The following is a 27,054-nucleotide window of genomic DNA, read 5'->3' as shown; positions in this document are numbered from 1 at the left end:
GTTGGAGCCGTGCACGCACACGTCACGCAAGCGGTGTGCCGTCTCTCATAAGTATCTGCATATTAAAAACGCGCACGCGAAACTGCTTGCGTAATATTCCCTATTGTTAACTTTAATCTACAATAGTTCCTAACAAATAATTAAAGTAAAATTTGTCATCCACAATGGACGACCACTTCAATTTCGATATAAGTGTGGTATGGTTGGTGAGTTAGGAGTAAATATATAAAATTGTATGTAAACGCTTTGTAGGTTTACCAATCTTCATTATTAAATTGTATAATGGGTGGGACTTAATTGTTGAATTGAAGATGTTGATGTCAACTTTAGCCAGTCTTCTCCGAGACCACGGGGACAACGCCGTCCTCCAAACGTCGGAGGTCGGAGGTAAATCTTAAAACTTAAATACGTGATTAAATCCCGTTGTACAATTTTATAATGTGTAAAAATCGTGAAAGTTTAAATCTGTGTTTTATCAATCTTCAGTCTACCGCTAGTCTACCGCTACCGTTTCCTCAATGCATTGGTATACCAAAACGGCTATTGCTTGGAATGAAACGTGTCAGTTGTGCGTTCAGAAACCTTCTTTAGCTAACTGTAAATAAAAATGTAAAAATTAATTGTTTGACCAGTATTTAGCATTATTTTTCGCACAGGGCATTTAAAATCGCTTCATTGTTATTTATATACATACCATCGCTATATATAAGTAACCCATGCTTTTGTATTGTAAAAAGAATCATAATGAAGACCGAATTCATTTATGCGCGTCATATATACGGAACGTCACTTGAAAACGTCAAACAAAAATATTACTTGCGTGTTCCGTACAGGCGTGAATTTTATAAAAATTGATTTTTTATTTCCAATCTAATACTGTGTCAACCACCGATGGCTGGGAAGCTGAATAAGTTCGAAACCCCCAGTTCTGCTAGCTCGGATAGGTAAAAAGCGTGCTAAGTTAGTGCAATTGTTTGTTTGAACAGCTGTCTCGTGTCATTAAATTCCGCATTTCATTATTTTCCAAGTGCTAGTTTATACTTGCGGTTTTTTTGAAGTGAGTGTGTTTTGATAATAACGAGAGTGTCCAGGTTTAAGTTGAACGCCTGCATTATAACCTCTCCGGCCGTGCATTGTGGTTTTTATTTTTAGACTATAATTTAGTTCGTTGGCAGCGGAGTTGTGCGGCACGTGCTTGCAGCTGACGCGATGGACCCCGCAATCATCTTCGCGAATCCGTAAGAGCAATCCGTGTCAGTGAAGCTTCAGCTTTTTTTGGTTTGTGATTATTTGCGAGCAAAACTAAATGGTGTAGTGGTTTGTGTCTTGTGTCTAACTTTGCATTTTTTGCTTTGAGTTGTAATAACAAAAACATTTTTATATTTACTTTTGTGTAAGTTAAAATTTGCTCATTTTAATAATATTTGTTACAACAAATGACTCGTATTATGTGACATTAACAAAGTAAACAATACATGCCCTTGAGTGATAATAATGTCTAACATAATTGTGATAAGATGTGATAGAGGAAGAGAGGATAAGTATAATCATTGATTACAGGTGCATTTTAATAGAAAGAATTCAAACAACAAAGATAAAAAGCATGACTATTCTACATTAAAGCAAGTAATTATAATGTTGAAAAACATGCCAATGTTTTGCACTAAACAATATTTTAAATTGTGCAATTAGTAATCAATATTATCACCACAACAAACTTGATTCAGCATGGTTATAGTTCTATACCTATGATGTCATACCTTATGGGATACCTTATGAGATATATTTAAAAATATTTAGAGCACAATGTTACCTTGCTTCAAAAATAGAAGTATACAACAAATACATATATTGAGATAACTAATCAAAAAGCAGTGACTCTTTTGTAAGTCATAGCAAATATGTAACAATTATATAGCATATATGTTCATTTAAGAAAAAGAAATAAACAACAACAACATATAAAACAACAACAACAACATAAAGATTGGAGGAGGCCTTTGCCACCTGGCAAACGGACACACAAAAAAAAAGGAATTAGGGAAATATATGAACCAGAAATGTATTGTCCGAGTAAAAAGGCTAAATAAAAAAAAAATGTTCATTTACATTCTTTTAGTTTCATAAGTAATATAGTTACTATTTTTTTAATGTGTTTTTCAATAAAAAGACATCAAGATTGTTTACCATTTCTCTACTGCTAATAAAAATAGTATATGAGGAATGTTCTCTTTAAAATAAAGTATCAAGTAGTTTCCTTATAACACATTATGCATATATAATAGCTGTTTAAATATCTTTAAATACATATAGTTGCACATGTAACATGAAGACTAAAAACATTATCCAAAAGGACATAAGCACAACTCTAAATATGTGTTAAACAAACATCTATGGTGACACATGTGTGTGTATATTTAATGTTTCAATAACTCATCTGTGTTACATAATCTTTGCATTTGTTACAGTACAGTTAGACAGTTACCTGCAATAATATGTTACACAATGAAGGCCACAAAAATATCGGACACAATCTTAGTTGTAGAGCCGTAAGAGTGTATCCAATATTTTTGCGGCCTTCAATGAGTATCATATTACAGATGTTATTGCCGTTATAGATAGCATTTGACAGACCTAAGTAAAATTTAAATTGTTCCATACTTCAATTGAAAATAAATTTGAAAAAGCAAAAATTTTTAATTTCACCTTCATTCATAAATCTATGGTTAAAATCTAATTAAATTTAAAATTCTTGCAGGGTTACAATTTTAAAACTCTAAAGAAACTAGATATGCACATTTTTAAATTGATTGAAATGAATACGAAATCCGAATGAATTTGAATGAAATTGATTGAATGAATCTGTGCATTTACGAAATAAAGAAATATGAAATAGACTATATTATTATCTTACACTATTTTGCACATTCAATTTAATATAAAAGGTTAGCATCACTAGTTTGTTCTTCTAATTTTTTAAACATGTACATGATGCCAGTGTATTTTTGTGAAGATACGTAATAAAATGCTCTTTATAAAATTGCTAGTAATAAAAGTATTTTGCATAACTACTTTCCAAACTGAATTGTGGCCTTGACAAAACTTGTTTAATCACAACTATAAATGTGGATGTCATATAGGTAATAAATGTATATGTTACTGACACTGGACTGGTGCAAACATATTATGCTTGCCTATCATAATCTTGGTGCAATATACATAAGAATATAAACTTTGTATGGAATGGAACAAAAAGACCCATTTTAATTGCTCTTGAGAGTAATAACAATATTTTGCAGGTTTCCACACCTTCCACTCATTAATTATTTTTAAGGAAAAACCGTTATCAAACTTGTCTATTAACAAAAAACGCAAATCAATATCTTTATCTCTAAATAGAATCTTAAATCTTTATTGTTAAGGTTCAATATACCTCCCTTCTATTCGCGATAACAACCTTTATACAATTACGTTAACGAAAATTCGATCTTAGCATAAAATAATAGAGTTCAATTTCGATAAAACTAAACACGGTTTTTAAATTTACGATTCTATGCGTCTCAAAATGCCAAGAGAAAAAATAGGTGCAAATTCGACCTTATCATAATTAGATAGAGTTGAATTTCGATCAAACGACGTCGTGTTTAGATTTACGCGTTTCATCTCAGGTCATTATACCGTGAATCACATGGTATATTTAACTAGTAGGTATGTTTGTGTGTTATCTGTGCCCTGAACTAAGGTCACGGCCTGACAATTACCTGTTATCAGTACCGCAATTAGAATTTCCTCTACTATACCTACAGTAATATAGGCGCTTAGCACACTGGATCCGATTTGCATGTCGCTCCGATGTGCGAGCGGGATGTCGCTATAATATGCGCATAGCGTTGTCTCTCAAAAACATCGGAGCGACGTCCTAATCGAATCCAGTGTGCTAAGCGCTATACAGTCAGACCTATACAGGCTGCCAGAAATATTTCGTCAGGTGACAAGTTGACAACTAAAACTCACTAATTACCACCACAAGTTCATAGCCATCGTGAACCGTATTATTACTGAAATAAGGTTGATTTTTGTTTAATTAATTTTTAGTAATTAGTGAGTTTTGGTTGCCACCTGACGATTTCAACATGCACTCTAACTGAAAAAAGTCGTTTTCAGGCACTTGCTCCCACAGGTATAGAATGTACAGTAAGCTGCAGAGCCTCCACAGCAAACAAATTTCTAGTTTCTACGCAGGGGGTCAGTTATCTCTGCAGTATACTATAGGTACCTACAAGATGGCATGCCAAGAATCATAAGCACAATGAAAATCTGAATGATGTCGAGTGTCATTGAAAGTATTGAATTCAGAACAACAATATGTGATCACGTAAATTACTTATTTGCTTTTGGAACAGTATATTCTAAGCATTGACATAAGTATATCTAAGGACGGGCCTTACGGGCACTAAGGATGGTGCTAGTTCAGCGGTGTCACTCACGAATTCGAGCCAATCGTGCAGTCTAACGCAACTAGTTGGGTTGGGACCAATCGCGCGCGTGATGCGAACTCACCAACCAATCGCGTTGTGGCGTTGGACTGCACAATTGGCTCGAATTCTTGAATGACACCCATCTTTAGATATAAGTCAATGATTCCAAGATATAACCAAGTCACTACTTCAGTCAATACTCAGACTATGTATCTATGTCGTTTTCTGGTGATACAATGTATTACATTTTAGTTATCCGGTGAGGTTAAATGTAGCACACGACCTTCGCAGTTTAAACAATACGTACACGGTCACCAACTGACCTACATCAAGATATGTTATACAGTATATTATGTAGTTACGTGTGTAGCTTGATTCACGAATATTCGTACGATGATTATCCGATATCTTTTGACCTTAAACCCTTCCAAAGTTAGTAGATAGATACTGGCACTACTGAACTCTTTACATCACTATTATAATTGCTTAGTTTTTTTTTTCTTGAGATACAACATATATTGAAAGTTTTAATTTAAGGAAACGAGTCTAAAGAAAAATACCGTTTCGTTCTACGTTCGTCGAGGCATCCATTCCTTTCCTTGCACAACAAAGAAATAATTTATTGAAGTTGTAACATCATACCGTTTCCACAGTGACACGGAATTGGCTTTGGAGCTGGGAGAGCAAGTGTTCTTGGACGATGAAGACTATTCTACGAGAGCGCCGGCCTCGCCGACCACGGTCCCGAATGTTCGCCCGTACCGACCTCCATCTACAGGTACAGAATGCCTACCTTAAACTAAATAACCCTCTGAAAAGATGGGCTCACAATCACATCCACACAGAGCGAGCTGGCTCGCTCGGCACGTGTCCACAGTAAGAGCTGCTTCGTACGGCAACTCCTTCGAGAGACAGGTCGCTCTGTGTGGACTCTGTGGAGTGTGGTCCCGTATGAAAAACGTTGGTTGGTACCCGTGTGCACACGAGTAGACATTCCTGCACTTAGCTTCCCTATTGTGAACCGTATTACAACGAGATTAGGTCTACTAATGGTCAATTAAGTGCGTTGTTATCTGTACTACCGGTATTTGGTCGTCAACAGCAAATTAGTTTCTTGTTACTAACTCACGTACCTCACGAACTCACCTACCGTTCCGCTTCTGTGAACTTGGCAATTCTTTTTTTAAACTAAATAATTTAACTGTATTTTAAGAAGGCCGTATGGTGTCGTATGCCTACATGGTATTGGCTGGCTTAATCTCAGTATGTATTTGTTTGTTACCCATAGTTTAAAATAATTTAAAGCAGTAAACAGTAGCGAATAAAAATAAAATGTAGGTATAAACTCCACTAGGCCTATGAAATAGTTGACCCAGATTTGAAACTAATGCATAAGTTATAAACTAGGTAGGTACCATCAACATCATGCACTGGGATTGTTTATCCATTTGGGGTCCTAGCTAAATTTGTTGAACAATACTTACTCTGCGAAATGTCCAATTTAGCTAGAACCCTAAATGGCTCAACAGTCACGGTGCGCGACTGTACCTATATATACAATATAACCCTATGCGTGCATGGTCCGATGTATTCTTGGCCTTGTTAATATTATGGAAACTTCCATATAAGGTGAACAGATTTTATAGCTCTTGAGTGTAAAAAATATACTGTTTTTTTACATGTTTTACATTTATAAACAAATGAACTTATCCTGTTAGTTCAGTGCACCATGGAATAACAAACTATAACACCCATACATTTACAACCGGGCTAAATATATCCTTGTTTATACTAAAAGTCATATCTCCTTACTTGTATCCAGGCACATACGACTTTTTATCACAATAATCATTTTACTCTAGAAAAGGCGTATCTGCACTGGAGTGTTATAATGACATACGATCTTTCGCTTTTCATCACAACAATTTCGTTGCACTCGAAAGGGCGTATCTACACTAGAATGTTACAATGACATACGATCTTTAGCTTTTAATTACAATAGTTATGTTACACTGAGAAGGGCGTATCTACACTAGAGTGTTATAGTGATATACGATGTTTTTGAGTTAAAATAGTAATGTCCGTGAGTCACTCCACATTTTATGTGTTCATTGTTCGACAATTGGTGTATGGGAGACCACGGGTGCCATTTAAATCGGTGAGGTTTATATTTTAAAGGTTGTTTGACAAAGAACGTATTGTTTAAAAGGTTTCAGTTGTTTATAAAGTAGAAAATATGTACATTTATTGTAATTATTATTTATTGTTGTATATGTAGATGATGATGATATGTAGAAACGTGTGAAACGTGCCGGCATAACTTTTTTGTTATGACGTTACTGTGACAGATGTTATACGTCTGTTTTATAGAGTCTGTGTGAATTTGCAGAAAGAGAAGAGTCGTGAACAGTATGGGATCCAAATGCTCCAATACTAGTCTGTTCGAGATCCTGAAAACGGTGAAAAATAAAGATAATACTCCTAAAAATACGTGTGATACCTAGATTAGATTCGTCATGATGCCTAGAAAAATGTATTTGAAGCGTGTATTATTAGCACACAAAAAATATCAAAAGTTATAAGCAAAAAAAAGGGGGAAAAAAGTAGATATTTTTTATTTCCCCAATATCTCAAAAAGTATTCATATTTAAGAAACGAAAATTAATATTATTAAAGAGGAGGATATTTCCAATAAAACATTCTATACTTGCAGAACTCTATCTCCATTATTTCTACTTTTATTCATAGCTGAACACATAATGTAGTAAATAAAGGTAGTGGACCCCGCAGTAATTCCTCAGCCAGAAAAAACTTTACAGTATGATAAAGTATCAATAAATAATAAGTATTGTATAAATATCCAAAGAATAATAATAATAGAATTAAAGTAAATACCTAAAGTCTCAAATCGTTAATATCTTTTTACAGAAAAATGCTCCGTTCAAACTTTCTTCACCGGACATATTCATGTAACGTATTGCAACAATATATGAAATATCCAAAAAAATATCCCAGCAGAAATACCAATATTAATAAAATATAATTTTTTGGTGTGTCTTGGACCGGAAAATAGCTCAGTCTAATTTTTTCACTGGAATGCCAGCTTATTGCCGTTTTATACCTACAAAATGAAAATCCAAAAAAATTACCATGTAACTATACTATTTTCAGAAATTGCCTTTTTACTCGCTGTGGAAAATTTCTCTATCCATTTTATTTATTGAATTAAGTTTACAGTTTTCTTTCCATTCATCTATAAAAACATCCAAAAAAATAACGAGCGCATTAAAAACGAAACATAACGGGAACAGTGTGTAGGGAGCGGAGTACAAGCGGGGTGCGTGAGCGGTACCGGCCGCCGCCCGCGCGCGCCGCGCCTCGCCCTATACTACCCGGCGGTGGCGGCTTGCTGCTTTTCTATACTAAAAAACGTAATTCAAGACCAAAAAAACTTACTACAATGTTGCCACTGCTGCAATATTTTTTTTGTAAAATATACTTGGTCAAGCAAATCTTGTCAGTAGAAAAAGGCGGCAAATTTAAAAAATGTAGTGAAGGATTATCGTCCCATAGTTGATGATGAAGTGTCTTTCAGTTTATAGTGCAAGTTTCATCAAAATTGGTTCAGTAGTTTTAAAGATCTTGACGGTTAAGTTTTAAGATATCGCAATTTATTAACGGTAAGCATACGATAAGTAATCTTTATTACGTGGCAAAAATTCTAGTACGGCTACGACCAGTTTTGACATTGTCAATGTCAAAACTGGTCGTAGTGGTTTAGTAGTGTATTTGATGTCGGTTGTTATTAACGTCTTTAGCGTGACATTATTCTAATCAAAGTTATATGAAACTACGTTAATATAATTATATTATTCGGTACAAAGAAAACGCAAAAATCACTAAATGTAGTGTAAAGAATCACACACTAGTGACAACGACAACTCCCTTCTTATGGCTCCTCTACAGCTCTACACGATGGGCCAGCGCCGGCCACTCCAAGGGACGCATTTAAGCGTTAGAGGGAGCAAGTGATATTGCTATCTCATTCTACCGCATGGCTGCGTCCCTTGGAGTGGCCGGCGCTGGCCCATCGTGTAGAGGAGCCATTAAGTGCAGGCTGCGGGTCACGCGGTCGGGTCGTACTAGAAGCACAAGGACGCTAATCTGCACTAAACTGCTAAAGGAAGACGGTACATTATTGCGTAACCGCGGGATGGATTTATCTTCGCTTCCAAAATTTCGGTGTCCTGGATGATATTTCTTTTGGATATTTTGGATTTAAGTGTATACGTGACTACTCAGTATATATTTAAAAAGAAATCAGGCTGAGAAATTTTCCACTCTCAGTTTTTAATAGTTCTAAAATACATAAATTTGGGTATGCATTTTTTTTTGGATTTTCTTACCCTCTACGCTAAATTATATTCTAAGATCATATAAGAAGAAAAAATTGACAGAGCAATTTTCCGATGAAAATGAGCACCAAAAAAAGGAATTATCATAAAAAAATATTCTCATGTTTGACAAAAGTTTTTGATTTTTTTCTAGTATCACATGCTGATACAAATAACTTATTTGGTAAAATAATTTTGGACGGAGGAATTACTCGGTTCAATATATAAACAGATTTGTATTTTTACGTATAAAAACCTGACTTAGGAGTGTTTTTTTTTTGGATATTTCATATGTTAGTTTCGGCTCATACTATACAATAACCAAGCAAAATTTCATCGACTGAGGAATTAATGCATGGGTCTCCATACAACATCTTGCTTCGTTTACTCCACTAACAGCCCTCCGCGCTCCGTTTTCGGGAAACGCGCTCGGCGTAAAAAGCGGTTACGTAACATTAAATATACTTTTAAAGGTATTAAATATTATTTATTATCCGGCCATTATTTTAATATCCGCCCGGATGCCGGATAGTGACCTACTATCCGGCCGGATACCGAATAGTAACATTGCTAGATTTCGGTGTCAACAAAATTGGATTTAAGAAACAGTCACGGTCATAATCTTACTCGTTATTATTTTAAAATAATGTAACATTCCACAGACATGCACGCGCACTCATTTCGAACCTAGAAATGAGTCCGCGCGAACGTTCACTACGAAACAGGTCAAAATCTGCACAATGCGCACTTGAAAAACCGATATGTAGGTATAGTTCCGCCGGCCGAATATTCGGCGGCCGGATACCGGAATTGGGCCGATGTGCAGCCAGAATATCCGGTATCCGGTATCCGGCCAAAGAACTATCCGTTGCATCTCTATAAAATATACATACATCCACTAACTTTTCAAGCAATATCTAATCTTACATTTCAAAATGTTCATTATATATTACAAATGTGTTGGTACTACAGAATTAATGTGTGATGGTCCCTGCTAATAAATACGTTATTAGAAGCAATTTGCGATGTCGCCAGAGAGCCGGCCTTGTGAATGACTAAAGTATATATTGCTGTTGTTTTGTTGATAAACGTCATATGTTGCATTGTATAGTACGGAGATACGGCGTTTTAGGACGGAGGGCTGTGTAAACTTTACACTGTAAAGAAAACCTATTTATTGCTTATTACAGGCGAGGTTAGTTGTAAATAACTGGTTGGTTGGGAAAAATCAAATATAAATGAACGAAATTGTAAAAACGAAAACACTTTTATATATTAATACTTCTTTTCTTAAATGTAACTCCAACTTTTCGTTTAATTGAGCTGCGATCGTGCCTTCTAAAAACCGTATATTATTTCATTATTATTATTATATATATTTTATCACTTTCGCAGCTACTTACTTGTTTGACAATTTTGACATATACGTACCTACGCTGCTGTACTTGCCAATTTTCGTCAACAGACTGTATACAAAAAAAAAATTACTACAAATGTGAAATAAACACGTCAAATAAAACAGGGCCATTAAAAAACCGCACTCAAATCGGTTCATTTTTTGGGAATCTACGATGCCACAAACAGACACACCGGAACACACTTTATTCTTGTAACACGATTATTTTAGCGGCGGGGGTTAACAAGGACCGTTTCCCAGTCACTATTAGTATTAAGCGAAATCATAATTTATTAATTATAGAATTTATTAAATCTAATCATTAAATTGTTCCAGGATCAAACATCCTCAAGTCGCCGCGGGCGCGGCGCGTACGCACAACGTCAATGTCGCAGTCAAACAAGCGTACGGCTGCCGAAAGCATATTACACGCCGATAGGCGTACCATATATACGGCCGGGCGTCCGCCTTGGTACAACTGTACTGGTGGGCAGGAGGTTGAACCGTTCCTCATTGGTGAGTGTAGTCAATATACGCTTCAATATCGCAGTCAAACAAGCGTACGGCTGCCGAAAGCATATTACACGCTGACAGGCGTACCATATATACCGCCGGGCGTCCGCCGTGGTACAACTGTGCTGGTGGGCAGGAGGTTGAACCGTTCCTCATTGGTGAGTGTAGTTAATATACGGTTCAATATCGCAGTCAAACAAGCGTACGGCTACCGAAAGCATATTACACGCTGACAGGCGTACCATATATACCGCCGGGCGTCCGCCGTGGTACAACTACCTACGGATGGGCAGGAGGTAGAACCGTTCCGTCTTGGTAAGTGTAGTTAAATGTACGATTGAAAACATATTACACCCCGACCGGCGTACTATATACGGCCGGGCGTCTGTGGTACTGTGTGTGGTACGAATCATACTCTATTTCCACTTGGAAACATAATATGCGAGAACTTTATCCAAGTTCTAATTCTCCGGTATTCTCCGCGAGCCCACAGGACAACGCCGTCCTCGAAACGTATGAGGTAAATTTAAAACTGAATTAGTACACTACACTACAACTTATAAAACAATGCCCCCCGGCGCATCTGTCTGTTTGTGTGTATGTATGTTCGCGATGAACTCAAAAATCCCTTACCCCTTAAATGCATAGTGTAGGATGCAGCCTACACATCATAAACATCAAATTTTATGCATAATTAGACAAATTCTATTTGTTCCTGTATATTATTTCAATAGTTCAACTAATCCATTTTCCGAATTTGTACTTAAATTTACGCAGTATTTTAATTTATAAAAATTACATTTGTTTTAAGACGAAATGTCGGAAAACTTGGAAAAACCGGAACTTGATGATTTTTAGTGTGTGATTTAGGGCAGATTTTTCGGGGTTTGTAATTATTTTATATTTAAAAACTTTATCATAGGAATATCACAAATAGTGTACCTTTCTGATGGCAGTAAGATTTTTCCTATATCTCTTACTAATCATTATATATTTGTATAAATATGATTTAGCCTATGCAACTTCTAACACTGATTTCGCAGTGAAAATCGATGTTATATTTTTTTTACAATTTTTCCTAGAAACAGCAAAGAATTATATGATACATATATTAATTTCGGGCAAAAAGAAAAAATCATGCATTTAAGGGTTAACGGATTTTCATGCGGTTTTCACCTATCGATAGAGTGATTCTTGTGGAAGGTTTACGTGTATAATTTGCTAACCCGTGCGAAGCCGGGGCGGGTCGCTAGTAGTCAATAATAAAAAGTTCTCATTTTCAGAGAATACGCCAATTCTAGTATTGTGGCACAGAATAAATAATAGTACTAGGTACAGAAGATTCACTCTCTATCAAAACGCGTCTGTTACGATTGGGACAGATATGACCGCTTGGTGGCGCAAGCGGCCACGCGCGGCTTATAGCTAGCCACCAAAATTGGTGTGGGACGGATGTACTTGTAGCTACTTGTTGCGACGCGACGAAATCGCAGAGTGAGTCACGCCTGATTGTGGTTATTAGTGGTATTACATATCGCTATTATCGCTGTACACAGCGAGCTGCAAATATCACATTTATGAATGGTATTTATCTCCCTTTTTAGGTATTTGCGGCGCAAGTGCTTCCGGAAAGACTACAGTCGCCGCGAAAATAATAGAATCTCTTAACATGCCGTGGGTCACTATTGTCAGCATGGATTCCTTCTACAAGGTACGAATAATCCACAATAGCTCAGTAAAGGGGCCTTCTTGAGAAGCCTTACCGCCCAAGTTTTAATGGTATTATTCTGTTATTTCTGCTCAAAATGTCGTCGTTCGAAGAGGTCTTGATGGTGTCCTAGCGCTTTTCTGAATGCCTGCAAAGCCTGTTTTTTTTTAAAGAAAGCGACTGCGATCTGGCCTTCGAACAGTTCGAATCCAGTGATGAATTTCAGTTTCCTTACAATGCTTTCCTTCAACAGCAGTAACTGGTAAATATCAAGTGATATTCCAGTTCCAAGAGATTCCTTGGAACAAGCTGGATCTCCATCCCTCGTGCCTACTATTCCAGGCTCTGTCACCACTTGTTTTTAGGGTTCCGTACCCAAAGGTTAAAAACGGGACCCTATAGTAATACGAACAAAGACTCCACTGTCCGTCTGTCTGTCTGTCTATCACCAGGCTGTATCTCATGAACCGTGATAGACAGTTGAAATTTTCACAGATGTATTTCTGTTGCCGCTATAACAACATATATTAAAAAATACGGAACCGTCGGTGGGCGAGTCCGACTCGCACTGTGTATTGATAGTATACTAAATGTTGTATTGTTCTCTTTTATCCCTCAGGTATTAAATGAGAAGCAACACCAAGCTGCGACCCGGAACGAGTATAATTTCGACCACCCGGACGCTTTCGACATGGAACTACTAAGTGGAGTGCTACAGAGACTCAAAGAGGGCAAGAAAGTTGAAGTGCCGATATACAACTACGTCACGCATTCTAGGGAGAATCGCACTGTGAGTATGTTCGCTCTTTCACTCTGTAGGTGTTAAATGAGACGCAACATGAGTACAGTTTCGACACCCAAGACGCTTTTACCCGGAATTAGTCCCGAAAATAGAATACTGTCTGATCTAACATAATCGAGGTTTGATAGCAGAACTTCCCAAACCAAACGCATGAAAACAACGAATCCCGCGAGTGGTCCCTTCGGTACAACCCGGCGTGGCTACAAGGATAAGATAAAAGTCCCTAAAAAACAGCTAATTAAATATACTGAAACACACAACTTGTCAGTAGAAAAAAGCGCGTAATTCAAATTTTCTATGAGACTCTTCTCGCCAATTTTTTTAATTGCCGCTTTTTCTACTTACAAAGTCGCTGTGCCAGAGTATAGTTCTAAATATGTTTGTGCTTCTGTTTACAGAAAACGATGTACGGAGCGAACGTGATAATCTTCGAAGGCATCCTAGCCTTCTACAACAGTGACGTTCTCAACATGTTGGACATGAAAGTATTCGTGGACACTGATGCTGACATAAGACTCGCTAGGCGACTTAGAAGGTACCATAGTTTTTGTGGACATTGATGCTGACATAAGACTCGCCAGGCGACTTAGAAGGTACCATAGTTTTTGTGGACATTGATGCTGACATAAGACTCGCTAGGCGACTTAGAAGGTACCATAGTTTTTGTGGACATTGATGCTGACATAAGACTCGCCAGGCGACTTAGAAGGTACCATAGTTTTTGTGGACATTGATGCTGACATAAGACTCGCTAGGCGACTTAGAAGGTACCATAGTTTTTGTGGACATTGATGCTGACATAAGACTCGCCAGGCGACTTAGAAGGTACCATAGTTTTTGTGGACATTGATGCTGATATAAGACTCGTCAGGCGACTTAGAAGGTACCATAGTTTTTGTGGACATTGATGCTGACATAAGACTCGCCAGGCGACTTAGAAGGTACCATAGTTTTTGTGGACATTGATGCTGATATAAGACTCGCCAGGCGACTTAGAAGGTACCATAGTTTTTGTGGACATTGATGCTGACATAAGACTCGCCAGGCGACTTAGAAGGTACCTTAGTTTTTGTGGACATTGATGCTGACATAAGACTCGCCAGGCGACTTAGAAGGTACCTTAGTTTTTGTGGACATTGATGCTGATATAAGACTCGCCAGGCGACTTAGAAGGTACCTTAGTTTTTGTGGACATTGATGCTGACATAAGACTCGCCAGGCGACTTAGAAGGTACCTTAGTTTTTGTGGACATTGATGCTGACATAAGACTCGCCAGGCGACTTAGAAGGTACCTTAGTTTTTGTGGACATTGATGCTGACATAAGACTCGCCAGGCGACTTAGAAGGTACCATAGTTTTTGTGGACATTGATGCTGATATAAGACTCGCCAGGCGACTTAAAAGGTACGATCACGCACCGCGATTGTTATGCCATTTAGGGTCCTAGCTAAATTGGTTGTTCAATACTTGCGCTATGGAATATCCAATTTAGCTAGAACCCTAAATGGCTCAACAATCACGGAGCGTGACTGTACAAGCAAAAGTAAATATAAAAACCCCAGACAACATCAAAACACCAGACCCGCTAGCATGACTTAAATTCACGCACGCGACATCGTATACCTAGCGCGACGTGGCGTAGCGCGTATCTGAAAACCATCTCAACAGACGAACACTTTCTATTGATTTGAACGAAGATAGCGATATTGTATTAATTCAAATAGTAAACTTGAATATATCTTCAAAAGAAACTTTTTGAGTAGCATTTTGTACATTTTTAGCATAAGTTTCGTGTTAACGCTGAGTGTTTCACAAAAATAGTATATTTATTTGTCTTGTATTTTTTTTTTCAGGGATATAGTCCAACGTGGCCGCGACCTAGAAGGCGTCCTCAAACAATACATGACGCACGTAAAGCCAGCCTACCAGAGCTACATCGCGCCCTGCATGGCCCACGCGGACATCATAGTACCAAGGGGAGGAGAGAACAAAGTTGCCATACATTTGATAGTTCAACACGTCCACAAACAACTGCAGCTGGTTAGTAATTGATCAAATTCATTTTCCAGGTTTGTAAAGTAGCTTTACGCTATTGGAGTGTTCTACGACCTTTCCAAAGCGTTTGATTGTGTAAACCACAGGTATTGATGAGTAAACTTAATTTACTTGTTACTTTATGGTACTAAAAATTGCATTAGATCTCATTAAATCATATTCAGCAGAGAGAAATGAAAAGTTAGCCATAAATTGAATAATTTCGCCCATTATAGCGATGGGGATGAGTACCTCAAGGATATAGTTTAGGTCCATTTCTGTTCCTCGAGTAAACCAAGTAATACTAAGCGTCAATATTGTGTGGGCTCATATTTTTCCCATTGCCTTCGCCCTTCGAGCAACACGGAAGGGAGGCGGCATTCGCACTATTTCCCCTCTGCCGAGGTACAAGATTAGCGCGTCAATCTAATCTAGCGCGGGTAATAAAACTAGTTGCACTTGGATTTTTCACTAGACCGAGTCCAGACGCGCGCGTGAACACTGCTGCACAAAAATGCCTGTTTGCTCGGTTTTTAGTTATAAAAAGAGGTCGGGGACATCAAATTTACAAAAAGAAAGTGTTACATTTCACATGTAATATTTTTTTTACATATCATACGTTGAATTACATTCAAACACAATTATTATATTTTAGTCTCATGTAATTGTTGGATTTATCGATTTTGCTCGCTCAGTACAAATTGCGGATCGGTCGAGCGACAAATCCGACTTCTCATCTCTCAGAATACTATAACATACTTCAACGAAAATGTGTTAGTGTGCGTGTTGTGACACTTGTCACTCGTCCGTACACAAAAAGAGATCGAGGTTTGCAAGATTTGTCTTTGACGTGTGTCATTTTCTATGTATTTGTGTCGTCATTACAGATTGGATTTTGTATGTAAGTGTGTGAGAAGTGCGACTGTGTGCACCTTTCCCCCCGCGAAAAATGGCAGAAAAATTTGTACGGTGAGATATCGCTTGGGCCCCTCCCTTCCGATGTGTCGGAAGCCGGTGTTGCTCGAAGCCTTCGCCCTTGTACTTTCTTAATATATGTGAGATATGTAAAATAAAGTGTTTATTACTTAATTAATGTGTTTTGCTTTTTCAGAGAGGCTTCAAAGTTCGAGAGAAGCTCGCTATCGCACATATCGGTCAGCCTGTACCAGACTCCCTATATCTTCTCAAAGATACGCCCCAAGTGAGTGGATGTATAAATTTATTTATCAATCTTTAAGGACCACCATATGTAAATCTTCAATGTTTGTCTTGCTTTCATTGTGTTACCATTACCACTGTGAGAATTGAAATTACCATTACCAAGATGGTGGTGTCTTTGTGATGGATAAAATAAGGTAAGTGCCCCTATTAACGAGGGGGTTAAGCAAGTTTTCGAAAAAGAGCCAAAAATTAAGCATAAACCGACGGTGTATGAACCAAGACATATTTTTTTATGTTAGTTTGTTAATTAAAGTTTATATTATTTTAGTTTCTGGCCTTGTTTTAGAAAAATATAAAGGAAAAAATAATTATCAAAACCAAAATGTCGAAATCGCCTATTACCGTGGTAATGGACCACTGTTACCCAAATACCGCGGATGTGGGTTCCTTTTTACGAGGGTGGATAACCCGTCGCATTTTTAGTTCCATAATTATGATAAATATTATTTATTTGACAATAATGGATAAAAAATGGTATAGGTAATCAGTACAGTACGCTTTTCATATTATAAGACTTAATTAATGAATTTAAAATAAAAATAGTTGGTTCCTTTAACGCTAAAAACATCGTGGGTTACCCTTTACGAGCAAGTGTGATGCTGTCGAAATTCTTGTTTAATTTATTACCTATCTACGTTAAATAAATAGGTACTTAATTATTTCAACCGGACGTGAAGGGCAAGTTGCTCCAAAAAGTTTAAGCTACCTAAAGTAAAAGTAAAGTAAAAAAGCCTATCATAAAACACATTACAATTTAAAATATTACATTAAACTTAAAAATATTGTACTGTAATTTTTGAAGTATAAAACTTTTTTTAAATATAAAACTAAAATCTAAAACACGTACTATATTATTTAAAGTTTTTCACTATATAATGTTTATTTACAAATTCTACTTCTATTAAACACGTTTGCTTATGAAAGTCGCCTGAGCGGCGTAGGCCTCCCCCGTATCTCTCCAATCCTCCCTGTCCATAGCCCGTCTCCTCCATGTTGGTCCACATACTTCGCGGAACACGTCTTCCCAACGCTTCCTGGGTCTACCTCTTTTCCTGTGGCCGTTACGAGGTGTCCAGTCTGTCACTGTTTTAGTCCACCTGCCATCATTTATGCGGCAGATAGATAGTTAATTTAAGCTACCTATCACAATTATATTCTACACAATATATACAAGATCTGTGTAAGTTAATGTTAATGTTGTATGTTTGTGTGTCTATTATGTTATTAAAATAACATAAAATATATTTTTCTACTATCTTCTCTATCTATATTTATTTTATGTTTGCTGCCTTAGAAAAAATATTGTGTGCAACGGTACATAATTAGGTTTTAAGAACAATTATTATGTACCTGGTATACAAAAGACTATCAAAAGTATTAGGTATTTTAAGAACCTATTAATTTCGAAGTCATGAAAGTTTTGGGTGGGTCTGTATTAGGTTCTCATACAGCTTATTACCGAGTGATGTCTTTTCTAACCATCGTTAAACGGTTCAATTCAAATAATTTTAAAACTCATTTACGACTAATACAAATGAATAGTTATCTTGTATTTTTTTAATACAATAAATATGGATGGTTCCAAATATTACAAAACAATGGTAAAAATAAATTTTATAACCATACTTATGTTTCTATATCAATACTTGAACGAGTTTCTCATATAAGGGTTTCTAAGAAAACTTCTGAGAAGGTGTCTAAAATTGTCATCAAAATTAAGAGTTATTGAATAGATTTCATACCACGTTAAAAGCTCTTTAGCTTTATAGGTGGTTGAATATTTCAATAACATCAACAGTCAAGTAAATGTGCATTTATATATGAATATAAGATCGCCCGAATCTAAAATACCGTTGCCGTTATTACCGAGGTATACCTCGAAATTAGGTATCACACAAAGAAAATGGAACCTAACACCGAGGTTTTTAATTTCCTATTTTTTTCCTATTGCCGAGCAAATATTACAAATAAAGTATTTGGGAACCATAAAGATAATAACTAAGAATCAATCTCAAGTCTTAGTCTTTCCATAATATTTACCATTATTACGCTAATCACTAAATATAATACGCGTTTACTTACTTGAGGTGTTGCGTGTTAGTATGGAGCAACCATATCTTGCGCTCCTGATGCGTTAGTTTAGTATTTTCGACTTTTTTGCGTGATGTTTTCGTAGCAATGTTATACTTATTCGATAGTCAAACGATAAGGCTTTATTTCTGTGTTCTTAGATTCTAAGAAAGTTAATAAGCTTTCTTATTAAACGCTATTTTGTATATACCGCGGTAATGAATGCCAATTTTAATGGGGTCGTTAATAGGGGTACTTACCTTAGTTTGACCGTAATAATTATAAAGCCTATATTATTATGATCATAGTATTGACCATTTTGGTTTAACACATATCGGTCGCGTTTTATACGATCAAAAATAAAAATAATCACTTTTAAAAGCAAAAAGCTGACTAATAAATGTTTGCAGGATCCTAAACAAATTCAGACTAGGCGTTAAATACCGGTTTTATTCTGTTTGTGTCTAGGTAGAAGTTTTAACGTGTAAAAATCATCTGCCAATCACAAATACTTATATACCTTTTTGTTAATTTACATGTTACCACTTTTGATAATGGCCGACAGATTTTCTGTTGCATAAAAGTAAAAACTATTGGACTTTTTTATGGGTTTAACATTATGGTAACCACAAATTTCCACCGCCAGGTGCAAGGTCTCCACACGTTCATCCGCAACAAGGACACGCCCCGCGACGAGTTCATATTCTACTCCAAACGCCTCATGAGACTGGTCATAGAGTTCGCGCTCTCCTTGTTACCCTACTCGGAGAGGACCGTTGAAACACCTCAGGGATTCTCTTACAAAGGTATTTTGAACTTATATGTTAAGATTTAAGGTTGATTTTCAAATGTGTTGAAGTAGTTCTGTTACCAACCCCCGAGATTCTCTCGGGCAATTTTGAACCTAATAACTTTTAGCTTTTATAGCGAGTTAAAGTTCATTTTCGGGTGTAACAAATGATGGATAGCGTTAATCCTTGCCTTTTGTCTTAGTGGTAATTTCACCTATTCTAAGTATCATTCACTTCGCCGATCATTGTATTAGTACAAATAAAATTAAACCTTATATCTTTGTCCTAAGGTCGTAAATGCGACGTGGAGAAAATCTGTGGCGTTTCCATCCTCCGAGCCGGCGAGACCATGGAACAAGCCGTGTGCGACGTCTGCAAAGATATCCGTATAGGCAAGATACTCATACAGACCAACCAGGAGACTGATGAGCCTGAGGTGAGCCTTAATTATATAGTAATAAGGTTGAAAATTCAATCGTAGTCTTTTCTGATCGCAACCGACAGCAAGAAAAGTTTCGCCGCACTTATAACATTATGAATATTATAATGCAATTTAGAAATTGCATTATAATATTCATAATGTTATAAGTTAAAGGATCGATTTGAAGTGGAGTTCCAAAATAACGAGCTGTCTATGACATCTGCGAAGATATCCGTATAGGCACGGCACTTATACAGACCAAGCTGAGGTGAACCTTAACCTTATATAAAAACCGGGCAAGTGCGAGTCGGACTCGCGCACGAAGGGTTCCGTACCATAATACAAAAAAAAGCAAAAAAAAAAACGGTCACCCATCCAAGTACTGACCCCGCCCGACGTTGCTAAACTTCGGTCAAAAATCTCGTTTGTTGTATGGGAGCCCCACTTAAATCTTTATTTTATTCTGTTTTTAGTATTTGTTGTTATAGCGGCAACAGAAATACATCATCTGTGAAAATTTCAACTGTCTAGCTATCACCGTTCGTGAGATACAGCCTGGTGACAGACGGACGGACGGACGGACGGACGGACAGCGGAGTCTTAGTAATAGGGTCCCGTTTTACCCTTTGGGTACGGAACCCTAAAAATAGGGTTAATATTTGAATAACAGTTCAAACAGTGAAAGTACAGTTCAAATCAAATTACGATCGCATCAGGCAAGTTTCATTGCACTCTAAATTGAACCGTTCTGTTTTAAAAGGCTCAACGTGCCTCAAGGTTGTCTGGAATGAATCCCTCTTTAGCGATAAGGCTACCAGCTATTTACCTCTTCTTTCTCAAGTCTGTGTATTATTAGTGTTTATTTGGCGTGTCAGCATAAGATTTTAATATAAAAATGGAAATGGAGATTTATTGTGCTTGGGTCATAAAAAAAAATTACAACCGTCTAATTTCTAACTTGGTTCAATTAAACAATTAAAGAAACACTTACTTTTTTTTTTAAGAAACGTATTTCTCTCTTTCCAGCTATACTACCTCCGCCTACCAAAGGACATAAAGGACTACCGCGTGATCCTCATGGACGCCACCGTGGCCACCGGCGCCGCCGCCATCATGGCCATCCGCGTGCTGCTCGACCACGACGTGCCCGAGGACCATATCAGTCTAGTTTCATTGCTCATGGCGGAAATTGGTGTTCACTCGATAGCTTACGCTTTTCCACAGGTAAGATTAAATGTCCTTTAAAACGGACATCCTAAAAATTATGTCTTTTTAGACGACGTGGACTTCCATTACAATTATTGCTTTAAGAATGACATGGCAAATTAAAGGTCGTCTTTTGGAAATGACACGCTGCTTATGAAAATCATCAGCGAAGCCTACTTACTACGGAACCCTAGAGTACGCTCAAGAATTGACGCAGGCACTAGTTTATATGGAAGTGACTGCCATCTGACCTTTCTAGTTTCTAGATCTCATCTTTCTAAACTAGGCCTTATCGGTGTTAGTTACGATGTTGACTTTTTTAATGCCATTAAAAGACTTCCACTCAATAACTTTCTAAGGGAAAGAAATCTGATATTATGAAGTAAAATATTCGTAGACCTGGGAACCTGTCACCGATATACTACCCGTTTTTGTCTTACTGTATTAATTTGAACGGGACGAAGTAGTATATCTTGCGGGCGAGCTACTGTTGCGGCGCCAAGCCTACTGAGAGTACTGAGGCGGGGACAAATAGGAATACAATAAAATGATTTTTTTTAATCTGACAAATAGAGACAGGATAAACTTGTTAGACAAATGTCCGTTAAGAGCCAACAGGAGTGGTCATTTCTCCATACAAACGTACTCCTCGTTTTCCTCCGTGGTTTTTGAAGCTAGAGCAATGATTTTTTCAACACAGATTAATATTGTCAATATCTGTGTCGGACCGTTTTGCTTTTTTTGATATTTTTGTTTTTTAAGGCGCTAGAGCCCTTCAAATTTGGCCAAAATGGCCTAATTGATTATGCCGCAATGAGAGGCGTGGCATTTAAAACTGATATCAATTAGCCAAAAAAGCAAAACGGTCCGACACAGATAATTTCATAATCATTTAGATTTCCAAATTTGGTTACGATTGGTTAAGTTTTGGAGGAGGAAACAGAGGAGTACGAAACCTCGATTTTTGAGATTTTTACGCAGGATTTTTCGCCTTGTCCTTATCGCACTACTTTTAGGTGCCGCTTCCGTTAGCGAGACGGGTATATTTACCTAAAATATTTAAAACTCAGCTCCTGTTTCGTCTTAAAACGGACAACTGCGCCAAAATATGATATTTCAACAAGTACTATTGTTTCAGGTAAAAATCGTGACATCCGCCCTAGACCCCGAGATTAACGAGAAGTTCTACGTCCTCCCCGGCATCGGCAACTTCGGCGACCGCTACTTCGGCACCGAGCCCGCCGACGACGAGCGAGACTGAACCCACTGCCCAGCGCGTAAGGCTGATTATTGACTGTACTTGTATACCCCGTTTATTTAAAGGTTAGAATTGTTCTAACCTCAAAAGTAGTGGTATTAACTTTTTGTTCCGAAATGCTAAGGTTGCTATGATATCTACATATGTGACGTCCCACGGGTAAAGGTACCTTACGGCGGGTGGCGCTTACGCTATTATTAACGCCGCTCCAATATTATTGCGGCGCTATGCGACGTAAGCGCCAGCCGCCATAAGGTACCTTTTGCCGTGGAACGTCACATATTGTGGTAAAATAATATGTAAACTACACTATAATTCAGTTCATAGATATAGTGCGAATTAGCAAATTAAAATGGACATTGCAATAGATTTTTAAGTACCTAGTATTAAGATATTATGACATGTAAAATATTTTTTATCAATAAATGATCGTATCGTATCGTATAAAATAGTAGAAATTAAATAAAATGGAACTAAAAAATTTCCATACTAAATTGTTGCCATGTTTGAGCATTTTACGTCAAAATTGTGACAGTTACGTAGGAAGTGGTACCCTCAATAATTTTCTACGATTTCTTGTCGGACTATATTCGGATTTAATTGTAGAGGAAAAACATTACCACTAGTTTTGAGGTTATAAATTTTCTAATCTGAAAAAAAAAACGGACTATAGATGTAGACAGTACCATAGGCAATACTGTTAACTAACTAAAGTCGGACCACGCTAACTCTGCATGGCATTAGCACAAAGTGTGGCAACGTCATCATCAATGGCAAATTTCTATGAAAATATGACGTTTATAATGACATTATGACATCTTTGTTCAATTCAAGTATGTATGTGCAAAGTTAGGTTAGACGGACTCTTTTGTTCTTGTAAGTTATGTGTTCTTAGGGTTCCCTGAAATTATACGTTAATCCTGCTCAGAATCACGAGCACTATTGATTCTACTAGACTAGAAGAAAAAGTATCCCAATTTTTCAAATCTACTAACGCTATTTGTATCATTCTCACCCAAAAGGGTACTTAATGTTGGTTGTCAATAAGGCGCTATTTCCATATAGCTTCAATTTGATATCAAGCTTATCGACAACCGATAATGTGGTACCTCTGGGTTGAAAAGGTCACATTTTTCTATGAGCACTTGCATGGAGGTAACAACCTCCTAAGTCCCGATGTCCTTCTAAAAGGACATCATCAAATCGAATTTTGAACTATAACGGAATAAACAAAATATGGACCATGATTGTCTGAAATAAATGCATTATATTTTTATTTTATTTATTTATTTTTATTTATAAAAGACGGTATCAAATTCAAAACTGCAAAAATTACCCTGGGAATAAGGGAGGGTAATGGAACATCGAAAATAATAGAAATTAATTGGACCGCTTTTTTGTCCGGGTAGAATCAATAGTGCTCGTGATTCTGAGTATGAGTAACCTAAAATTTCTGAGAACACAGAACACATACACTTACAACAATAAAAAAAGCCGCTAAAAGTTCTATTGACGGTCAGTTAACTGTCAAGGGCTACTTGCATCATTCACTAATCCGGGGTTAACCGGTTAAACCTGGAGTTATCATGGTTACCAGTACAATTTGACACTGGGTTAACGGTTTAACCGGTTAACCCCGGGTTAGTGGGATGGTGCAAGTAGCGCTAAGAGTGTTGTTGTTAAAGTACGCCTAAGCTAACGTTACGTTGACAAATCCACACTTTGGCCAGTATAAACCTCATACTTAAAAAAATACTATTGTGGTGGCACTTTCATACTTTGTTATTTATCAAGTCGGTAAAGTTAGCTCGGACTGACTCTAGTACTGTTGCATTAAAAAAATATACGAAAACTTATTATCTGCCTGCCTGTTGTAACGTATGAAAATCATCTATATTAAGACAATTCTAAAATTAATAAATAATGGCTTTTACGTTACATTTGCAAGATACGGACTAGAGAAATTAAATGTAAGTTATTACCATAGATGGTAAACTTTTGTCCTAAGCATTAAGAATTGTCTTTTGTAGAACATAATTTATGTCTATTCGTATCAATGAAATTTCAAACGCGAAAAGGGTTATACTGATGAATTTGATCCTAAATTCATTTAATCGCATGTTGCCCCTTTGGTAATATAACTTTTTCAACTTTGTATTGATGAAATATAAAAATATCATATAATCTTACTTAACTGTGTTAGGCATTGATGACTGTATCACTTTGCCTTAAAGTCGAGATTTCTATGACAGATTTGGGATTATGTTGTGCCTTGATATAAATAATGAAAATAGTTAAATTTAAAGCAGAACACGCTGGTCCTTGGTTTAATCATTAATTTTTGGTGTTCCGTACAAAACTTTGTTCACGGAACACTATTTCTATAATATTTTTAAGAACTATTCGATAGATATGTATTAACACATTCTATGGTCATAGGAAAGCTGTTCTATGATACTGAATTTTATAAGTATCTTCTTCAACCTTTTGTGATGTTCTCTAAAAAGGACATTAGGTATAATGTTTTTATTTTCGTCTAATATTAACTTTTGTGTAGTCGTCATTTTGCTATGGAAGTCTATGCTGTTTTCGAACACATAAATGAAATGTAACTTGAAATATATAAATATAATTATATTTTACATACTTCATTGTAGGTTTTTTTTCTAGAATGGCAAATGACGTAGAATCTAGTCCAGATTGTTACTTAATATTTTTAAGATATCGTTTTAATTTATTGATTATTTATTTCGTGCGTCAATCCAAAAAGTACTTAAAACTAAATAAAGAAATTAACGAAAAGAGATACAGATAGTAGTACAAACTAGTTCTTAATATAATTTATTGAAACTTATTTATTTAATTATGAAGTCACTGATGAAGTCAATGTGAACCAAAGAATTGGTTGTTCCTAAATAAATATAAATGATAACACCGTAATATTTGCTATATATTTAGTAAACTAACCTGAATAATATACTAAAACTTTGAAACCAAAAACGAACACAAACTTCCATAGTAACTTGTCGCAACATAAACGTTAAACTAAATATCGTGTAAATAGGACTTTGACACACTTATGATACTTACGATATTGACTTTTTGTATGTTTATAACATTTCAGAATTAGTTCAAAACATCGCATATAAATGTACCCTCGTAAGTTCCGATGTCCTTTAAAAAGGACAAATTTAAATCGAATTTTGAACTTAAGTATTTGACATCAGAGAAGGTTCCAATTAAAACTGCAAACATGACCCTAGGACCTACGAGGCTTTAGTAGGTATCATATCTATTCAATATCTATTAAGTTCGGATAATATGTATTTGTATATATTTTATTGAACTTAAAAGATAACAATTTGCGGTGCATACAATATACTTAAATAAAACAACTTAGTTCGTGTACTTCCAGTTTTATACTTCTTATGATTTACTTATTTTTTTATATCCAATACTTATATGCATTAAATATTGCGATTAAAATGTAAACCTAAATGTCAATTTTTTTTAATACAAAATGAAGCAAATTTCCATTGTAAAGTGTACTATTAAAAGAACACATTTTTAATATGCACAAAAAATATAATTCCAAACGGGAAAATGAGATCCCATATCATTATTCCATGTACTGCCACGATTTTATATATTTGTACTTTTCAGTATTATATTATATTTTATTAAACGCCTATATTCCCCAGTTCCTGTGTGTATATATTATTGTTGTTATATCTTACGATTTGATATTATATTTATTTTTAAATTTAAAACACGTAAAGTCAGTTACGTCCCGCCCGACTGTTTATTGTACGATCAAAATTAAATGTCCTTTGTATAGGACGATTGATTACCGACTTATATATTTTTAATGAATTTATAGTGTTTTCCAGGTAATTTGATTAAAAAAATATGTTTTTCTTTTTACGGGCTGGGGCGACAGTAATACTGGTTGTATAATTTGTATAATTTCTCAACGCTTACTTATTGATAAATAGTATGCTTATTTTTTTAGGTAGTCATATTGTTAGAGCTGTGTACGCCGAAGCATTTTTTTGTTAAAAAATATTGCACAGTGTGTGTAGCATCGCGATTTAAGTGTAAAAAAAATGCTTAGATCGAGTAAAAAATGCCGCATACATAAAAATGGCAGCATAAAATAATACTGCAAATATGAAGCAACAAATACAGTCGTTTTTTTTCACTTAATTCGCGAGATTTAAATCGAATCGGGGCTTGCCTCTGCACAAGTACTTAAATAAGTCTGTGTAAATAAATATTATGAAAAATACAAAAAAATATATGTATATCAAAAGTGAGAGTAAATCCACTGAATTATATTTATATCTGTTTTCATTTAATAACCCGAGCCCTGCTTAGCTGTCAATCTTGTATAGCAGCGGTCGGCAACCTTTTAGCAGCCAAGGGCCAAATAGTAGTTACCGAAGTTGACGCGGGCCGCACTTTGTTAATATTTATGACTTTATCAGACATTCTCGTTTGTCAATATTACATACAAAATAGCCAGGGAGACTCGCGGGCCGCAAGTGAGAGGTTCGCGGGCCGCATGCGGCCCGCGGGCCGCTTGTTGCCGACCGCTGTTGTATAGTATTGGTTCGTAATTCGCTAGAGAAATAAAACAATAAATAAATACACTTTATTTAAAACTATTTTAATAACATCATCTTTTCTAAAGTATTTTGCTTTAATATATTTATTAGTACAATAATAAGTCTGCCTGTACTTTAGAAAGTACAGACTTGT

At 36.3% G+C, this 27,054-nt stretch overlaps 1 protein-coding gene across 5 annotated transcripts; it reads left to right on the top strand.

The window, feature by feature from the left end:
• The first annotated feature begins 775 nt into the window (after positions 1-775).
• On the top strand, positions 776-26,630 carry LOC134795670 (uridine-cytidine kinase-like 1). Of its 5 annotated transcripts, none has more exons than XM_063767586.1 (12): positions 776-944; positions 5,132-5,256; positions 10,605-10,784; positions 12,386-12,492; positions 13,109-13,279; positions 13,690-13,826; positions 15,146-15,332; positions 16,438-16,527; positions 19,264-19,423; positions 19,699-19,844; positions 20,856-21,053; positions 22,174-26,630. In XM_063767586.1, the coding sequence occupies exons 1-12, from the start codon at positions 892-894 to the stop codon at positions 22,294-22,296; spliced, it is 1,677 nt and encodes a 558-aa protein (XP_063623656.1). In that variant the 5' UTR covers positions 776-891; the 3' UTR covers positions 22,297-26,630. The 5 variants fall into 5 exon arrangements, with proteins under 5 accessions (XP_063623656.1, XP_063623657.1, XP_063623658.1 ...); XM_063767587.1 differs by having other exon boundaries at positions 776-1,238; XM_063767588.1 differs by having other exon boundaries at positions 776-1,253.
• The last annotated feature ends 424 nt before the right edge of the window (positions 26,631-27,054 follow it).

The sequence above is a fragment of the Cydia splendana genome, chromosome 12 (genome assembly GCF_910591565.1).
Source record: "Cydia splendana chromosome 12, ilCydSple1.2, whole genome shotgun sequence".
NCBI lineage: Eukaryota > Metazoa > Arthropoda > Insecta > Lepidoptera > Tortricidae > Cydia > Cydia splendana.
Note: the sequence above shows the minus strand (reverse complement) of the source record. Positions and strands in the feature narration are given on the sequence as shown.